Source organism: Ictidomys tridecemlineatus, chromosome 5, assembly GCF_052094955.1.
Source record: "Ictidomys tridecemlineatus isolate mIctTri1 chromosome 5, mIctTri1.hap1, whole genome shotgun sequence".
In the NCBI taxonomy this organism is placed as follows: domain Eukaryota; kingdom Metazoa; phylum Chordata; class Mammalia; order Rodentia; family Sciuridae; genus Ictidomys; species Ictidomys tridecemlineatus.
Window position 1 is genome coordinate 121,694,707 of NC_135481.1, and position 16,694 is coordinate 121,711,400.

At 42.0% G+C, this 16,694-nt stretch overlaps 1 protein-coding gene and 1 long non-coding RNA gene across 8 annotated transcripts in view; one reads left to right on the plus strand and one right to left on the minus strand.

The window, feature by feature from the left end:
* The window catches only part of Tecpr2 (tectonin beta-propeller repeat containing 2), a 79,791-nt gene that overhangs the window by 7,596 nt on the left and 55,501 nt on the right, over positions 1–16,694 (plus strand). For 5 of the 7 annotated variants that reach the window (XM_005341003.5, XM_040273955.2, XM_040273957.2 and 2 more), the window contains 3 exons: positions 9,994–10,122; positions 10,637–10,768; positions 14,865–15,022. In XM_005341003.5, the coding sequence (XP_005341060.2) occupies positions 9,994–10,122; positions 10,637–10,768; positions 14,865–15,022 (419 nt within the window). Of the gene's footprint in view, positions 1–9,993; positions 10,123–10,636; positions 10,769–13,887; positions 13,913–14,864; positions 15,023–16,694 lie in introns of those variants that run through there. The other 2 variants (XM_040273956.2, XM_040273959.2) reach the window with 2 other exon arrangements.
* Positions 14,461–16,169, minus strand: LOC144377957 (uncharacterized). Its single transcript, XR_013439309.1, has 2 exons — positions 15,774–16,169; positions 14,461–14,988 (listed from the first exon to the last, which is right to left on the minus strand). It is a non-coding gene; the product is annotated as an uncharacterized LOC144377957 (long non-coding RNA).

The following is a 16,694-nucleotide window of genomic DNA, read 5'->3' on the forward strand; positions in this document are numbered from 1 at the left end:
AGTTCGTCTCACAAGTGCTGGGGCTTCAGCTGGCAGTCTGCGTGTTTCCTCTTCACATGTCTCTCATCCTCCTTGAAATTCTCTGGTGACAGCTCAGCCAGGCTCCTTCCTTCAACTCCGGCAACATCTTCTCTGCTGGTTTACTGTAGAGTCAAGAAAGGCATTCTAGAAAAGCAGACACTATATGTAACTTTCAGGTCATTAAAGGTTGTGTTATTACTCAAACTTGAAGCAGTTGTTCTTTGTTAGTAAAGAAGGAAAATACTGACACAATCTTGTGAATTTTTATCTTATTTGATTTTCTTAAATATTTAAAAACACTCCAGATCTACTAGTTATTTACTATGGTGGCAATTTCTGCTCAAGGTTGACTTTGATCCAGCAGAAGCAGCTCAAAAAGAAAGCTTTGTTGGGCTTTACAGTTCCCACGAGTCTGCTCATCAAGAGCGCTTTGTCCTGACATGGTTTTTCTGGGGGTAGAGGAGATGCTGCCTGCCAAGGAGCCTGAGAGGGTAACCGATGCCAGCCTGCTGGTGAGGGTTGTCCAGAACATCACTCCTGGTGCTTTTCAAATCAAGATTCTTTTCCTTAAATTTTCTGTTTACTGGGTTTCTGTGTGAGATAGTTATGTTGCCACTAGGAAGGCAATAATATGTGTCCCCTAGGAAACTGGACATGAGGGAGGCAGAAGCATGAACATACTCTTGGTGAGGTCTGAGATAGGCAAGGTCATCTGAAGAGACAGAAGAACATCATGTAGGCCAGAAGACAGAAGAGAAGAGAATGTGATGGAAGGAATGAGTGGATAGACTGTTGTGTCTCTTGGGAAACTCAGGCCCAGCCACCCGTTTAGTGGGGATGCAGGGAACAGTGACCCCTGGAGTGGCTGGCTCTGGGCAGAGGCCTAGGCTGCCTTGACTTTTGCAATGGGACCCTTCCCAAGGTCTGCTGACAGGAACTTGTTTGGCCAGAAATGGCTTCCTGCTTGCCGAGTGGCTTTTGGCCTGAAACTTGCTGCCTCTGCTGACTGACCAGTGCAGGGAGCAGGTAGGAGTCATATCTGCGAGTGTTCCGGTTTGTGTGGCTGTTGACATTTTGGCTTAGACTGGAGTCTCTGGTGCATCATTATAAGATTAGCTCCCTGGGCTGATAAAGTGCAGGACCCAGAAACGACAGTGTCTGGGTGAGGTCAGTGGAGACCAGACCCTTTGTGTGCTGACACAAGTGTGAACAGTGTCAGGCAGAACCACTCACTTCTGTGTTAAAGGGCGCACATGTGTTGGGTGAAGCTGTGGATAAAAGCTTATGAACAATCAATCCTTCCGGAACAGGGTTTTGGGGAGGCTGCCATTAGGGAGAGGCACATGGGAGCTTCCAGGTGTTGTGAATGGTTCCTTTCCCAAGCCAGGGGCAAACTCCACGAGTGCTCATAGCTGTTCAGACTTTACACGTTATGCTATTTGTAGTCATGTATTTATGGTCTATTTCTTTTTTAAAAATGAAAACAAACTATCAGTGAGACACTTTGTATTTGGCCAATTGGCATTGTATAGGCAGCAAGCTCTCCTGCCTGTCTCTTCTCTGTACCTGTCAGAGCTGACTGCGTCCGCCCGACTTGAATTGGTATTTTAATGACACTGGCTTAGTTTTAAAAAATCATTGTTAAATAGTGTTTTAAATGATGGACTGGGTTGGGTGTGGTGGCTCACACCTATAATCCCAGGAACTTGAAAGGCTGAGGTGGGAGGATCCCACCATTGGTGCCAATCTCAGCAACTTAGTGAGGTCCTAAGCAACTTAACAAGATTCTGTCAAAAAACAAAAAGGCCTTGGGCTGTAGCTTGATGGTAGAGCACACTTGGATTCAATCCCCAGTATCAAAAATAAATAAATAAATAAATGATGGTCTGATTTTATGAAATAAAGTGTTAAAAAGATATTAATGGTAGATTAATAATTATTAATGGTGGAGCCTTGAGGGTTAGAGTATGCTAAAAGTGGTATTATGAATCCTGATTCACTCATTAAAAAAAAATGAATATTTTATCTTTTTCTTTTATTTTAACCAGGGTTTGAACCCAGGGGCATTTAACCACTGAGCCACATGCCCAGCCCTTTTTATTTTTTTATTTTGAGACAGGATCTCACTGAGTTGCTTAGGGTCTTGCTAAGTTGCTGAAGCTAGCTAGCCTCAAACTTGCAATGCTTCTGCCTCAGCCTCCTGAGTCACTGGGATAATAGATATGTGCTACCATACCTGGCTATGTTATCTCTTTAAAAGATTTTTTGTCAATGTCTAATTTTAATTATTGCCTCCTACTATGGGAGCATAATTGATGGTACCCTAACTGCCATGGCCAAAGCCCAGCACTTACCGGTTGCTCCCTGCCACTGACTGCGTACAGCAGGGACACTATGGCAGGAACATTCCTGTGGCTCCAGGCAACCCCACTGACTCGGCCAAAAGTCCGTTGAATTGTACTAGAACCTGAGATTCACCTACTCAGCCTTTTCTTTCCTTCTCCTTAGGTCATGGACCTGCATCTTGAGCTGGCAGTCTCCTTTCCTCTTCTGAGTGCTTCTCCTTCTTCCTCTCATCAATGTTTCCCTAATGGATGTGTTGCCTGTGTAATTCCATCTTGGGTCCTGTTTTTTGGTACACAAACCAATATACCATAGTCCTCCTTGATCCATAGGAGATATATTTAAAACCCTCAGGGGATGCCTGGAATTGCAGAGAGGACCAAGCCCTAGTTGGACTGTATTTTTTTCCTACACATATGTACACAGATTTAATGTCTTTTCCATCTTAACTAAGCATTAAGCATGTTAGTTTATTAGAAAGCACATATTTAAGCACTACACTTGAATACGTGCTTTCTAATAAGATACTGAGGCTCCTTGCCTACCTAAATGATAATTTTGATTTTGAAAGCATTTGTTTAGAAAAATTATGCAGCCATTTTGAATTTGTGCTTCGATATGGCAAGAGCGCTAATAGATCATTTTGATTCCTGATGTGGTGATTTTTTACAGTGACAAATTCCCAGGGAAAGTATTCTCTTGTCAACCTCTTGCTACCGTGTTAAGACTATGTATCTAGGGGCTGGGGTTGTGGTTCAGTAGTAGAGCGCTTGCCTAGCACGTGCAAAGCCATGGGTTCGATCCTCAGCACCACATAAAAATAATACATAAGTAAAGGTATTGTGTTCTACTACAACTAAAAAATAAATTTTAAAAAAAGACTATGTATCTAAAACATATTATTTGTCCTTCCTGCTTCAAAGCAGTGTCAGTGAATCCTGCTAAGGGTACCTTTGGTGTCCTGTTATCCATCTCTAGACTACAGAAGTGCTATCAGTCTCCGTACCCTCCATAAGCCTCACAAACTGTCCATCGGCAAGCCCTTTGGACTCTCTCATAGAAGCAGAGAGCACAGAGCCATAGCGGGTCCCCTGGAAAGAGTCGTGCTTGTGTGTGAAGCCTGACTTTGGATTCTCACTAGCAGTGTTACCTTAGACAAATTGCACAGTGTTACCTTAGACAAATCTTGGAGCTCAGCTCCTAGTTTGTGATGAGGATAGCTGCAGCACCTGTCCTCCTGTCTCTGGATTCAGTAAAGCACATGAAGTGTGCTCAACAAGTTGCCTGGTGCAGGAGAACACACAGGAGTGGTCATCGTGCTGTTTTTGTTATTGCCATCTCCATTCTGACAGGGTTGGGGTGGGGGTCTTTGTCACGTTTTCACTGCCTTGGTGGCACATTCTGTTTACCACTTTGCTCTTCTAAGGCCCTTGTTAACTCCAGCCCGACTCCTTGCCATGGGCTGCTGGCTGATTGTCCTGCCTGGTCTCCCTCCCTCCCTCCTCCACTCTACTCCTAGGCAGTGTCATCAGTAACACTTGACTGAGAACACTGGCAGAACCAGGAATCTTCGGGGATCCCTCTGTTCCTTCCCATAGCTTAGGACTCAAGGGTCTCTTGACCTGTGTCTTAATCTGGCAATAGATGTATTTATAGCCGGTGGAAACATTCTGGAAGCTCTGGAGCACTAGATGAAAGGGAGCTCGGCATCACCACCCCACGCACTGGAGGCAGCTCTTCATGTGCACGTCTGCAGAGGCAGATCTGTGAGAGGCTGGGACTGTGACCTACTTTAGTTTATGTAACTGTAGAGCTCACTTGATATCCAGAATGGGGAGGGTATTTTTACCTGTTTGGCAGATTGATAACTGTGATTAAAGTGGTGTGTGGGAGACATTGCTACATATCTTAGCAAGGTCAATTTTTCTGAATGAATGATTTCAAAATACAAAATACTCAGATGGGCTGTAAGCCTGAATATCTGTGTGTGCTGCTCATTTATGTTCTTTTAAATAAACTAACCTATGAAGGTCAAGTCAATGTTATTTTATATAATTATTGATCTAAGAACCAAAATGCCAGGAATCAATTTATAAATTGTGTTCAGGTGTCTTATTAGTCCTCTCAGAGAGACTGTGAGACAGGTAGATCACAGGCAGCCATTGCTGCACAGTGATGAAAACTGCCCCTGGGGAGGCACAGAATGCAGTAGACTTGACTCTGTAACAGATCTTCCGACTTCAGACTCTGTATTTGCTTTTGTTGTTCAGGAAGTACACCTCTTGTAGCTCTTTCATTCTCTCTTAATGAGAGCTCATCATATTCATACTGTTAATCAACATTTTCTCCATTAGAAATGAGTTTTAAAATTTTGTTATTTTGTAGATTAAAAATCCTCAAGCAAGAAAAAAGAATTCTGGGAAGATAGTGGATAGGAAGCAACTGGTAATTTGTCTCCCCTGCTAGTTAGCAGTTGCATCTGCAGAATGTGTCTGATGTAACTATTTTGGAACTCTGGAATCTATTAAGGCTTGTGATTTCCAGGGAAGGCTTGAAGGATAAATTGTGGCTAATTTCCGTCATTTTGAGCTCTTGGCACAGTAGCAGATGCTCTTCCCTTGTTCTTAGCTCTATGAAACACACTTGTGCACATGTTTCTGGAACATCTTGCACATAACTTGTGCCAGGATCCAGGATGGGCTAATAATACTTTGTCTTCTCCATATTTGGGATCTATGCTCTGAATGCTGATTGCTACTTCTGATCACAGAGGTGTGTCCAAAAGGTGGATAGCTGTTGTTATACTTCACCCTGTTGTCACATGTCCCTGACTCTCCAGCTGAAGTGATGTCTAGAGGATTTAAGAGCTAGTGTGTCCTTCTCCCTTCATATTACTCTTTTTTCCCCTTTTGGGGCCTAGACACTGAAAAACAGGTCATCGAAGATGTGAGCGTGATCTGGCTGACAAGGCCCATGTCACCTTCCTACCTCACAGCTCTACGTGCATCCCTCCCAAAACTGTGTGTTCAGTTGGAGAGGACAACCTCCTGCACAGAGGAGACGGCTCTTTAGTAGCTGCAGTACTCTGTTAGAATCTTCATCTTTTGTGGTTCATTTGGAGTACAACATAGGATAGTCATCTTACCATTACTCCATACACATCCAAATGAGGTCTTGCCTGTGGAAACATTGCAAAGCACTACATATAAGAGGAAAATCAGAATATGACTGTGTAGCCAGGCTCCACTTATAATCCCAGCTACTCCAGAGGCTGAGACGGGAGGATTGAAAGTTCAAGGTTAGCCTCAGCAACTTAATGAGATCCTGTCTCAAAACAAAAAATATAAAGTGTTGGTGATGTGCCTCAGTTTGATCCCCAGTAGCAGAAAAAGAAATCAAAAAAAAAAAAAGAAAGTGTTCCTGTCCTAGAAAAAGTGTAGACTCAGAAAAGATATGAGAAGACCAGGCTGCCCTTTGGCAGAGAATCTGCTTACAACAGCAAACAATAAAAGAAAAACAACAATCAGGCAACACCAAAAGTAATAACAACACCTGCAGAATTTGGGGAAAGAGTAGAATTTGATTTTTTTTCATTTTTGACATTTTTTATTGGTACATTAAAATTTGTACAAAACGATGGGAATTTGTTGTTACATATTTGTACATGCACACGTTATAACAATACAATTTGGCCAGTGTCTCTCCACAGCACCTTCCCCTTCCCACCCTGCTCCTACTCCTTGGTCCCTTTCCTCTACTGATCTCCCTTTGTTTTTTTTTTTTTTTTTTTTTTTTTAGAGAGAGAGAGAGAGAATTTTTAATATTTATTTTCTAGTTCTCGGCGGACACAACATCTTTGTTGGTATGTGGTTCTGAGGATCGAACCCGGGCCGCACGCATGCCAGGCAAGCGCGCTACCGCTTGAGCCACATCCCCAGCCCTCCCTTTGATTTTTCATGAGATCCACCCTCAGCTTTGTTTTTTCCTCTCTAGCTTCCACATATGAGAGAAAACATATGACCCTTGCCCTTCTGAGTTTGACTTAATTTGCTTTAACATAATGGTCTCTAGTTCCACCCATTTTCCTGAAAATGCCCTGATTTCTTTCTTTCTTTTTTTTTTTTTTTTCTTTTTGGTATCAGGGCTTGAACCCAGGGGCACTTAACTACTGAGCCATATCCCCAGCCCTTTTTTATATTTTATTTTGAGTCAGTCTTGCTAATTGCTTAGGGCCTCACTAAGTTGCAGAGGCTGGCTTTGGACTCATGATCCTCCTGCTTCAGCCTTCTGGGCCACTGGGATTACAGGCATGTGCCATGATGTCCAGCTGCTTCTTTTTTATTTTTTATTTTTTTATGGCTGAATAAAACTTTACTGCGTATATGTATACATCACATTTTCTTTATCCATCTATCCATTGATGGATACCTAGGCTGCTTCATAGTTTGGCTGTTGTGAATGTGCTGCTCTAAACATAGGTATGCATGTATCACTGTAGCATGCTGACTTTAATTCTTTAGGATACATACCCGTGAGTGGCATAGCTGGGTCATATGGTAGTTCCATATGGTAGTCTTTTGAGGAATCTCCATACTGATTTCCACAGTGGTTGTACTAATTTATACTCCCACCAACAGTGTAAAAATATAGAGTCTGATTTTCTGAATGACCATATTATTAGATTCAAATGCTAGTTTTCAAAAACAAATTACCAGATATACAAAGAAACAGGAAAATGTGTCCAAAGGGGAAAAGTAAACCAACAGATACAGAAAAAACAGATGATGGACCTAGACAAAGATTTAAAACAGTTATCTTAAAGAAGCTCAAAAAGCTGGGTATGGTGGCACATGCCTGTAATCCCAGCAGCTCAGGAGGCTGAGGCAGGAGGATTGCGTGTTCAAAGCCAGCCTCAGCATTTTAGCCAGGTGCTAAGCAACTCAATGAGAGTCTGTCTTTAATAAAATACAAAATACGGCTGGGGATGTGGCTCAGTGGTCAAGTGCCCCTGAGTTCAATCCCTGGTACCACCTCCCCACCAAAAAAAAAAAAGAAAGCTTAAAAAATAGGGGCTGAGGATATAGCTCAATTGGTAGAGTGCTTGCCTCACATGCATAAGGCCCTGGGTTCAATCCCCAGCACCACACACACACACACACACCCACAAAAAAAAAAAAAGCTCAAAAAACTAAAGGAAGATATGGAGAAAGATTGGAAAATGATGTATGAATGAAATGATAATATCAAGAAAGAGAAAACCAATAAAGTTCTAGAGCTGAAAAGAACAATGACTGAAATTAAAAAGTTGACTTAAGAGGGTTTCAAAGGCAGATTTGAGCAAGCAGAAGAAGGAATTCATGAACTTCAAGCAGAATGATTGAAATGATCAAGTCTAAGGAACAAAAAGAAAAATGTTTAAAGAAAAGTGGACAGAGCTTAGCCAGGCACCATGACATATGTCTTTAATCTCAGCAGCTCAGGAGGCTGAGGCAGGAGGATCACAGGTCAAAGCCTGCCTTAGCAATTTAGGGAGATACCGTCTCAAAAAACAGGGCTAGGGATGTAGGTTAGAGGTAGAACACCCCTGGGTTCAATCCCCAGTACCACAAGGCAAAAGAAAAGAAGAACAGTAATGCAGGAAAGGAGGCAAAAAGTTAGAATGCACTAAACAAAACAAATAACAAAATGACAGAAATAAATCCTTTCTAACCAGTAATTATTTAAATGTAAGTTCAAAAGATATTATCAAATTGATTAAATTCAAAAGACAGATATTGTCAGAATGTATCTTTTTTAATGATCAAATTATTTGCTGTGTACAAAAGACTTGCTTTAGATTCAAAGACACAAATAGGTTGCAGATGAAAGAATGGAGAAAGATATCACAGGGTTTGAGAGGTGACTTAGAGGCCCTGAGTTCAACCCCAGCACCACAAAAAAATTCCCCACAAAAAATAGTTAGAACTAATAATTCAAGATAGAAGTAAAGTCAGCACACAAAATTAAATCATATTTTTAAACACTCATTCTGAGAAGGAAATTTTTTAAAAGTTTCACTTAAGATAGCATCTTCTTTTTAAAAAAAAGATATCTAGGAATTAAACAAGGAGGTGACGGTCTTATACAATTAAAAGTACAAAATATAGCCAAAATGAAGAAGATCTGAATAAATAGAAACAACCTGTGTTCCTGTATTGCAAGACTTAAGGTTTCCATATTTGTTAAAGTGATCTAGAAATACAGTACAGTTGCTATAAAATATCAACATTGTTTACAGAAATAGAAAAACCTGTTCTCAAATTCACATGAATTCTTAAGGGACCCCTAGTGTCCTAAATAATTGTGAAAAAGAAAAACAAAGCTAAGGCTGGGGTTGTGGTTCAGTGGTAGAGCACTTGCCAAGCATGCAAGAGGCACTGGGTTTGATCCCTGGCACTATATAAAAAAATAAAAAAGGTGTTGTGTATATCTGCAACTAAAAAGAAAGAAAGAACAAAGCTAGAGATCTCATACTGAATTAAAGACAGTATGGTATTGGTGTAAAGATAGACATCACTGAGGCAGGAGAATCATAAGTTCGAGGCCAGACTCAGCAACTTAGCAAAGCCCTAAGCAACTTAGTGAGACCCTGTCTCAAAATGAAAAATGTAAAAAAGTGCTGGGGGATGTGGCTCAATGATAAAGCACCCCTGGGTTCAATCCCATGACCCCCCCAAAATGATAGACATATAGACCAATGAAATGAATAGATGGACCTGAAATAAACTCTCACTTATGGCTAACAATTTTTGATAAGGCTAGCATATAGCTCTGTTTTCCACCGGGTGATAGCCACCTGGAATTCCTGAATCATATGTAATTTTACCCCTAATGTTTTGAGGAGCCACCATGGTGTTTTCTAAAGCAGCTGCACCATTTTGTGTCCCACTAACAATGCATAAAGGTTCCAATTTCTCACATCCTGGCCAACCCTGTTATTTCCTGCTTGGCTTTTTTCTGTTTTGGTTTTTGGTAGTAGATACCCTAATGGGGGTGAGGTGGTATCTATCCCACTATTTCCCTAATGCTTAGTGATGTTGAATATCTTTTCATGTGCTTATCTTTTCTGGAGAAATGTCATATCCACTGCCCATTTTTTTAACTGAGTCATTTCTTCTTATTGAGTTTGAGGAATTTCCTATGAATTCTGGATATAAATAATCCCTTGCCACACATTGTGACTCACAAAAATTACCTCCTAATTTGTAAATTACCTTTTACTTAGACAATGGCTGTGAGGAGTGGGAGGTAGAGGGAATAGATTCGTGTTGAATGGGCTTCCATTGTACAAAGTGAAAGGAATGTGGGAGCTGCACAGCGTCATGGATGTGTTGTACAGTGAAACATACACTTACAGATGGTGGTTACGGTGATTTTAGTTTCTGTGAATTTTAACATAATTTTAAAAAATCAGGAACAGGACTTTAGAAAGGAAAAGGTTTTTAACAGATTTAATTGTCTAACTTGCAATCATTTCTAGTCAGGAATCCCTGGAATGAAGGTTTTTGTACCTTTTGTTATAGTCTTCCTCCTTTTGCATCTTTAAGCCCGTCTGCTCACGGATTCTGTTGTGTGTATCTCCTTGTCTAGGGGAAAACAGAATCCATCACTGTTGTGAAGTTGCTGAGCTGCTTTGATGACCTTGTGGCAGCAGGCACAGCCTCTGGGAGAGTTGCGGTTTTTCAACTTGTGTCTTCATTGCCAGGGAGAAATAAACAGGTAGGTGCTCATAATTTTAGCATTTCTTCATTTGGTGGCAAATTCCTCATGGATTTTAAAAATTAGAAACCTTTGGGGCTGGGGATGTGGCTCAAGTGGTAGCATGCTGGCCTGGTATGCGCAAGGCACTGGGTTCAATCCTCAGCACCACATAAAAATAAATAAAGATATTGTGTCCATCTAAAACAAAAAAATTTATAGAAACCTTCATCTACCTAGAAAAATTTATTCTCAGAAAAGCATAACTTTGTGCTGTTTGTAGATTACATTTTTGTTGCTGCTTGAACATTTGGCACAAAGTATGTACGTGTGGATACTTCCATTTTTGCTTGATTCTCCTGGAGTGTTCTCTGTGGGTTTTGAAGGTGGACAGATGGAACCTTATACAGGTTATGAGTGGCAAAGCAGGCTGGGAAAACCAGCTCCCACATAAATAGCAGTGCTGTCCGCATAACCCAGTCACAACATTTATTCTTTTCTTTTCCTGGTGTGTATTTTTATTGTTTATTCATAGCTTCGGAGGTTTGATGTCACTGGTATTCACAAAAATAGCATTACTGCTCTGGCTTGGAGCCCCAATGGAATGAAATTGTTCTCTGGAGATGACAAAGGGAAAATTGTCTATTCTTCTCTGGATCTAGACCAGGTAAATCAATGTTCTTGGCTCATGCCTTCTAATACTTGGAATGATTATAGTTGTATTTTACTAGTCAGCTTATATTCTTGATCATAGTCCCTTTATAATCTCAATTGTTATTTATCACATTTTCTTTCATGGATTTTACCAGTGAGCTCCTACTTCTGTGACTAAAGAGTTGGCCTACTGCAGCAGTCACTCTGTTTTATTTTTAAGTGACACATAAATAATATACATATTTGTGGGACACCACGTGTTGTTTGGATACGTTGAAGTCCTCCAAAACTTGTCACTACTCTGGTGAAACATTTGCTTTTTCATTCTGCTCTTTGTTCTGACCACTTAGAAAAGAAACTGTTGTCATTCCCTGTTCCTTGAAAGCAGAAGTGACAGGAAGCATTGTCCAGTCATAACTGTGAACAAGGTTAGTGTCTCCTTGGATAGAGAGCTTACCTGGAGCAGGACCTGGCCTGTGAGATGACCTCACGTGGGAGGAGATGCTCAGGAAGGGAAAGAGTTGGAACAGCAGGTGCTCTGCTCCACCTCACCTTTGTCACAAGGGTGCTTGGAGTTGTTGTGTTCTCATCCTGTAGAACCAGTAACCAGCCTAGGGGCATAAGCTCAGGCCCAGTGTCTCTTCCAACCCAGGATCTTCTCCAAAGGCCAGTGGCCTGTGTTTTATTTGTTTTGTCCTGGGTCTGACAACTAGACTGAACTACTTGGTGTTACTGTCCTTTCTTTTTCTCATTTGTAGCCTTCATTCCCAGTGCTGAATTTCCAAGAAGTTACCAGTTACCAGCTGAGTAGCTTTCAGGCCCTCCCATCCAGAACGGACCTATTACACATACTCCATACAGTTCTTAAGCTCTCTGGTCTCAGAACCTCTATGCTCTTAGAATGTCTATCCAAAGAGCTTTCAATTATGTCAAGCATACCACATTAGAAATTGCAACTGAGGAATTGGAAAGCATTTATTAACTATATTTTGAAATAATAAACCTTACATTATAATAGTTTAAAACATTTTTGTAAATGTAATTTCAAAACTAATGAGGAAAGTAGCATTGCTCTCTATTTTTACAAATTTCTTTAATGTCTGGCTTTTTAATAATAAGGCAGTTGATTCTTTATTCAATCTGCTGCCATTGAGTCAAGAGTATATAAAGAAAATCCAACCTCAAACAGACATGTAGTTGGAAATGGAAGGAGTATTTTGATAGCCTTTTCATTTAATTGTGGATATTCTTCTTTAATAATATCCACAAATTGACAAACAGTAGTTCTTTAAAGGTTACAATTACACATGACACGTGAGAGTTTCTTTAAAGAGTAGTTACAAAATGGAATCAGAAACCAGAGGGATAAGGGGCTGGGGTTGTGGCTCAGTGGTGGAGTGCTTGCCTGGCATGTGTGAGGAACTGGGTTCAATCTTCGGCACTATATAAAAATGAATAAATAAAATAAAGGTGTATATTTTAAAAAGCTGTATCTGTTAAAAAAAGAAAGAAAGAAAGAAACCACAAAGATGAATTTTTCACACTCTATTTCATTAAAATCTAGAAGTCTATCTTGCACTTCATGGAATCTTTTACCTGTGCATGGTTTTGTAGCATCATGTGTTGGTCACTTCAGAAATAGTGATTCACAGGATAATGTGCATCCTCCAGATGCTGACTCATTTTATTATGTAGTATCAAAAAAGCACCCACCTTTGTTAATATTATAATCAATCTGATCGTAAAAGTCTTTAGCCATCAAGACTTGTCTAGTTCACAGACACAGGAACAGATTTTCAAGATTCTCATCTGCATTTGAAAGTTGTAAATACTATCACTTGTCCTCTTTGAAGTGACAGGCTTGCTTTTTTTTTTTTTCCTTAAGAAAATGTCTTCCTGGTCTGGGGCTGTAGCTCAATGGTAGAGCACTTGTCTAGCATGTGAGAAGCACTGGGTTCAATCCTCGGCACCACATAAAAATAAATAAATAAACAAAGGTGTTGTGTCCATCTACAACTAAAAATATTTTTTTAAAAAAGGAAAATGTCTTTCAAATACCCAAATTTGAATAATTATAGTATTTGAAGTTGAAAGGTGTTCTGTGAAAAAGCATTTGGTTCACCTCCCAACTCCAGCCATGGCATAAGTGCTGTCCTTCAAAGGAACCTTGTACTTCCATATGCACAAGCACTGCACATGTACACCCCATTCTCACATCCAGTACAAAGGTGCCTGCTCTTAAGGGTAAAGACAGTGAGATGAGCACTTTTCTACATCAGAGAGGTTGATCTTCAGTGAACTGGGTGTTTTGATGAGAGTGCACAGTGCTGAAGGGTATAGTAACTGCTGATAGTGATTGGTGCCACTGCCTTGGTTTGAGCTGAGCTTCCAGATGCTCTCCCCACTGTGGCTCCTGCACCATCAGTGGAAAGGGCAATAGCATCTTAGTATTGCTATGAAAGTGGCGGACCCTTGAGAGCGGTCCCTTTTGAAAACTGTTGCTCTGTGGAAATGTGTATTGTTCTGAGTGCTGAAGGTCCTTTCCTGCCACTACCACTATAGATTCTTCCACTACCTGTGCCTGTGGGCAGATTGGTGAGGAGCTGAGAGAAGGCCACCATGCTTCACCACTCAGTAAATGAAAAAATTGACCATAAGCATGCTGAAACATTTTTAAGATACAAGTATTTCATGAGATTTGCCAAAAACAAAAGACATGAGAGGATGTGTGGTTTTATATAATATAGTCTACTCAGTTCCATTACAAGCTAAATTAAAAACTGAAAATAAATCTACATTCTAACTAATTATTTTATGGAAAAGAATCTGCCTTCAGAGTCCTTAGTGTTTAGGGAGAATTGAAATTTCTCCATCTTGATAGTGGTGGCAGTCAAATTGTCAAAATTGATAGCATTATATACCAAAATGACAAGTTTTACTGTATGTAAATTTTACCCTTAAAACTGACCCCTGCCCCTGCTCACCCCCAAAGAGGTCTGTGATGTGTGGCAGTGTTTCTTAGGCAAATTGGAATTGCTCCTAGAGAATCAGATTATTTTTTTAATATTTATTTTTTAGTTACAGGTTGACAATATCTTTCTTTTCTTTTTTATTTTTTTATGTGGTGCTGAGGATTGAACCCGGTGCCTCAGACATGGTAGGTAGGCTCTCTACCTCTGAGTCACAACCCCAGCTCCTGAGAAGATTTAAAAAAAAAAAAAAGTCAAGTTTTTATCTATTTATTTTTATTTTATCATTATTTTTTGTGGTACTGGGTATTGAATCCAGGGCCTTGTGCATGTGAGGCAGGTGATCTACCAGTTGAGCTATACCAGCCCCTGGAGAAGCAGATTTTTAACACCACAAAATATAGATTGTATTAGCAATAAAATGCCTACTAGAATTCTTCCCTGTGTGGGTAGAAAGGACCATCTTATTTTAATACCATCTCATGTATTTAATGCTGTTTTAACTTCTTTCTAGCCTTCTGTTTTCCATGAGCTGTTCAGCTGGGCTTACTTTACATCGAGCTCTGTGGAGGGAGAGTACCACAGGAGCGCTGATTGTTGTCACAGTAATTTTATAGAAAGTCCCATCCATTGTGCTTGTGATAGGATAAATAATATGCACATTGTGACATCTTTATGTTAGATCTTCATGGTTTCTTTTTTTTTTTTTTTAAAGAGAGAGAGACAGAGAGAGAGAGAGAATTTTAATATTTATTTTTTAGTTTTTGGCGGACACAACATCTTTGTATGTGGTGCTGAGGATCGAACCCGGGCCGCACGCATGCCAGGCGATCGCGCTACCGCTTGAGCCACATCCCCAGCCCCTTCATGGGTTCTTTTTGACTGTTTACAGAGAATATTTTATGAGAAATTCAACCAATTTTAAGTGTTTCTTGTCCAACGTGTTAGCACTGATTGTTTTCTCATTAGGAAGGACTCTTCCAAATTTCACGGCAGTGGGTTGACACTGACTCTGAAGAGACCCGCTAGGTGTCATTGTGAGGTGTGGGTTGGCCTGAATGCCGCTGGCAGGAAGGGTGTCAGTCTTGGGAGGCCCCTGGCCAGCCTAGCACTGAGCACAGGTTTGGCTGGACTCCGCAGGGCACCTGCAACTCCCAGCTGGTGCTGGAGGAGCCGTCCTCCATCGTGCAGCTGGACTACAGTCAGAAGGTGCTGCTCATCTCCACCTTGCAGAGAAGCCTGCTCTTCTACACTGAAGAGAAGTCTGTCAGGCAGATTGGAACACAGGCAAGGAAAAGGTGAGTCTCACAGGACACAGCTTGCTGTCAATGTGGGGCCTTGTGACAGAGTGGCTTTAAGGTCTCTTGGATTTCCTATTTGCAGATGTGGACCAGTGGCACTTGGTTTGGGGTTCCGTATGGTTCCTGGCAGCCCAAGCCTGCCAAGGACATCCTGTCTGAGTTAGAAGGGAGGAGGGACTGTTTGTGGGGAGCTACAGTGACCTTCAGGCACAGCTGCCCTGCCTCTGGGGCCAGGTCTCAGGGTGACATAGTCTGAATCTGCCCTGGCCCTGGCCACATACAGCCCCAGGCATTCAGTCTCCTGAGTGCCTCTGTGCTCCTGCTGCTGGAGCACTCTGCAGTGACAGGCTCAGGTTGGCCCAGTAAGCAGGAGGATAGCCATGCTCCTCCGTGAAAACTGGAGCACAGAGAGGGCCTTGCTGTCGGTCCTGCTGACTGCTGTGGGGCAACAGGAGTTTAAACAGGCTTCTCCCAGCCTGGGGCCCGGGAAGACTCCTATAGGCCTGCAGCATTCACAATGAGTGGGATTAGCTGAGTAGGACAGTGACTAGTCTGCTGGAGGGAGGACGGCAAGAAAGGATGAGGCCCAAGTCTCCCATCACACCAGACAAGTGGGAAAAGATGGACAGACAAATCTGTGAGCCACAGTTCACCTTCCCACCGAAGCCCAGAAAACAGCTCAGAGCCAGTTTGCTTGGGGGTGAAAGGGGAAAGGGGAGAAAGAACCAAGGAGCTGACCTTTTCTTACCTTGAGGAGGAAACAGGAAGCCATGACGGGGTGGGGAGCAGGGGTATTGGCACAGGCCGGTTGTTGGCCGGCTGGTGGGAGTTGGAGGAACTCTTATGTCTTCCTTTTCTCTTCCTCAGTAAAGGGGTCTGTCCGGGCAGGGAGGAAGTCGGCCAGTGAACAGGAAGAGGTTTTGAGGCTGGCCCTGTGGAGAGTGAGGAGAATGGCAGGCCTTGTGAGAGCCCCAAGACTGGTGGTGCCGTCGGCGATGTATTATCAGGGGGGCCGGGTGAGGTCAGCCGGGTGCAGCCAGCTCTGTGGTCACATTCACAGCCCTGTCCTATGCTTTGCAGCAGAACAGTGAAAGCTGATCCTCTTTTCTACATGGTGGCCCTTCAGCTATTGAGACCCACTCCACCTCCCCTTCAGCTTGTTTTCTAGGCTGAATGCCATCTGAATTCCATCCACTCTGCCTTTCTGTAGCAGTGGTCACCACTGATCCTGGGTCCCTCAGAAAAGTGTGACTCTGTGGATCTGGGTTCTGCCTCTCCCTCTGCCAGGACCTTTCTCTTCTGCCTGGTGCTTGGTCCTGGCCCACCTGCTAGTGTGTTCCTGCACTGTCTCCTAGAAGGATGGTAGAGTAGAAGGAGATTTGAAAGCAGTTCACTTTCACATGGGTCACGTGCCCAGCAGACTCTCCTGAGACCTATCCCTCTGACCTGGGTAGAGACCTGGGTGCTTCTATGAACCTCTGCTGGGTGTTGTGTGGTCAGGTTTTTTGGCTGCATTGACTGAAGGTGTGCTCTGTGCCAGACACTCATCCAGGATAGAGAAATAAGGAATATCTCCCCTTTTCAAAGGAAATGGTATTTTTTTTAACCTTAGAAAAGGGAGACAACAGGGTAAAAGTTTCTGCCTCTTGGGTCTTTAAGGTTTGTCTTT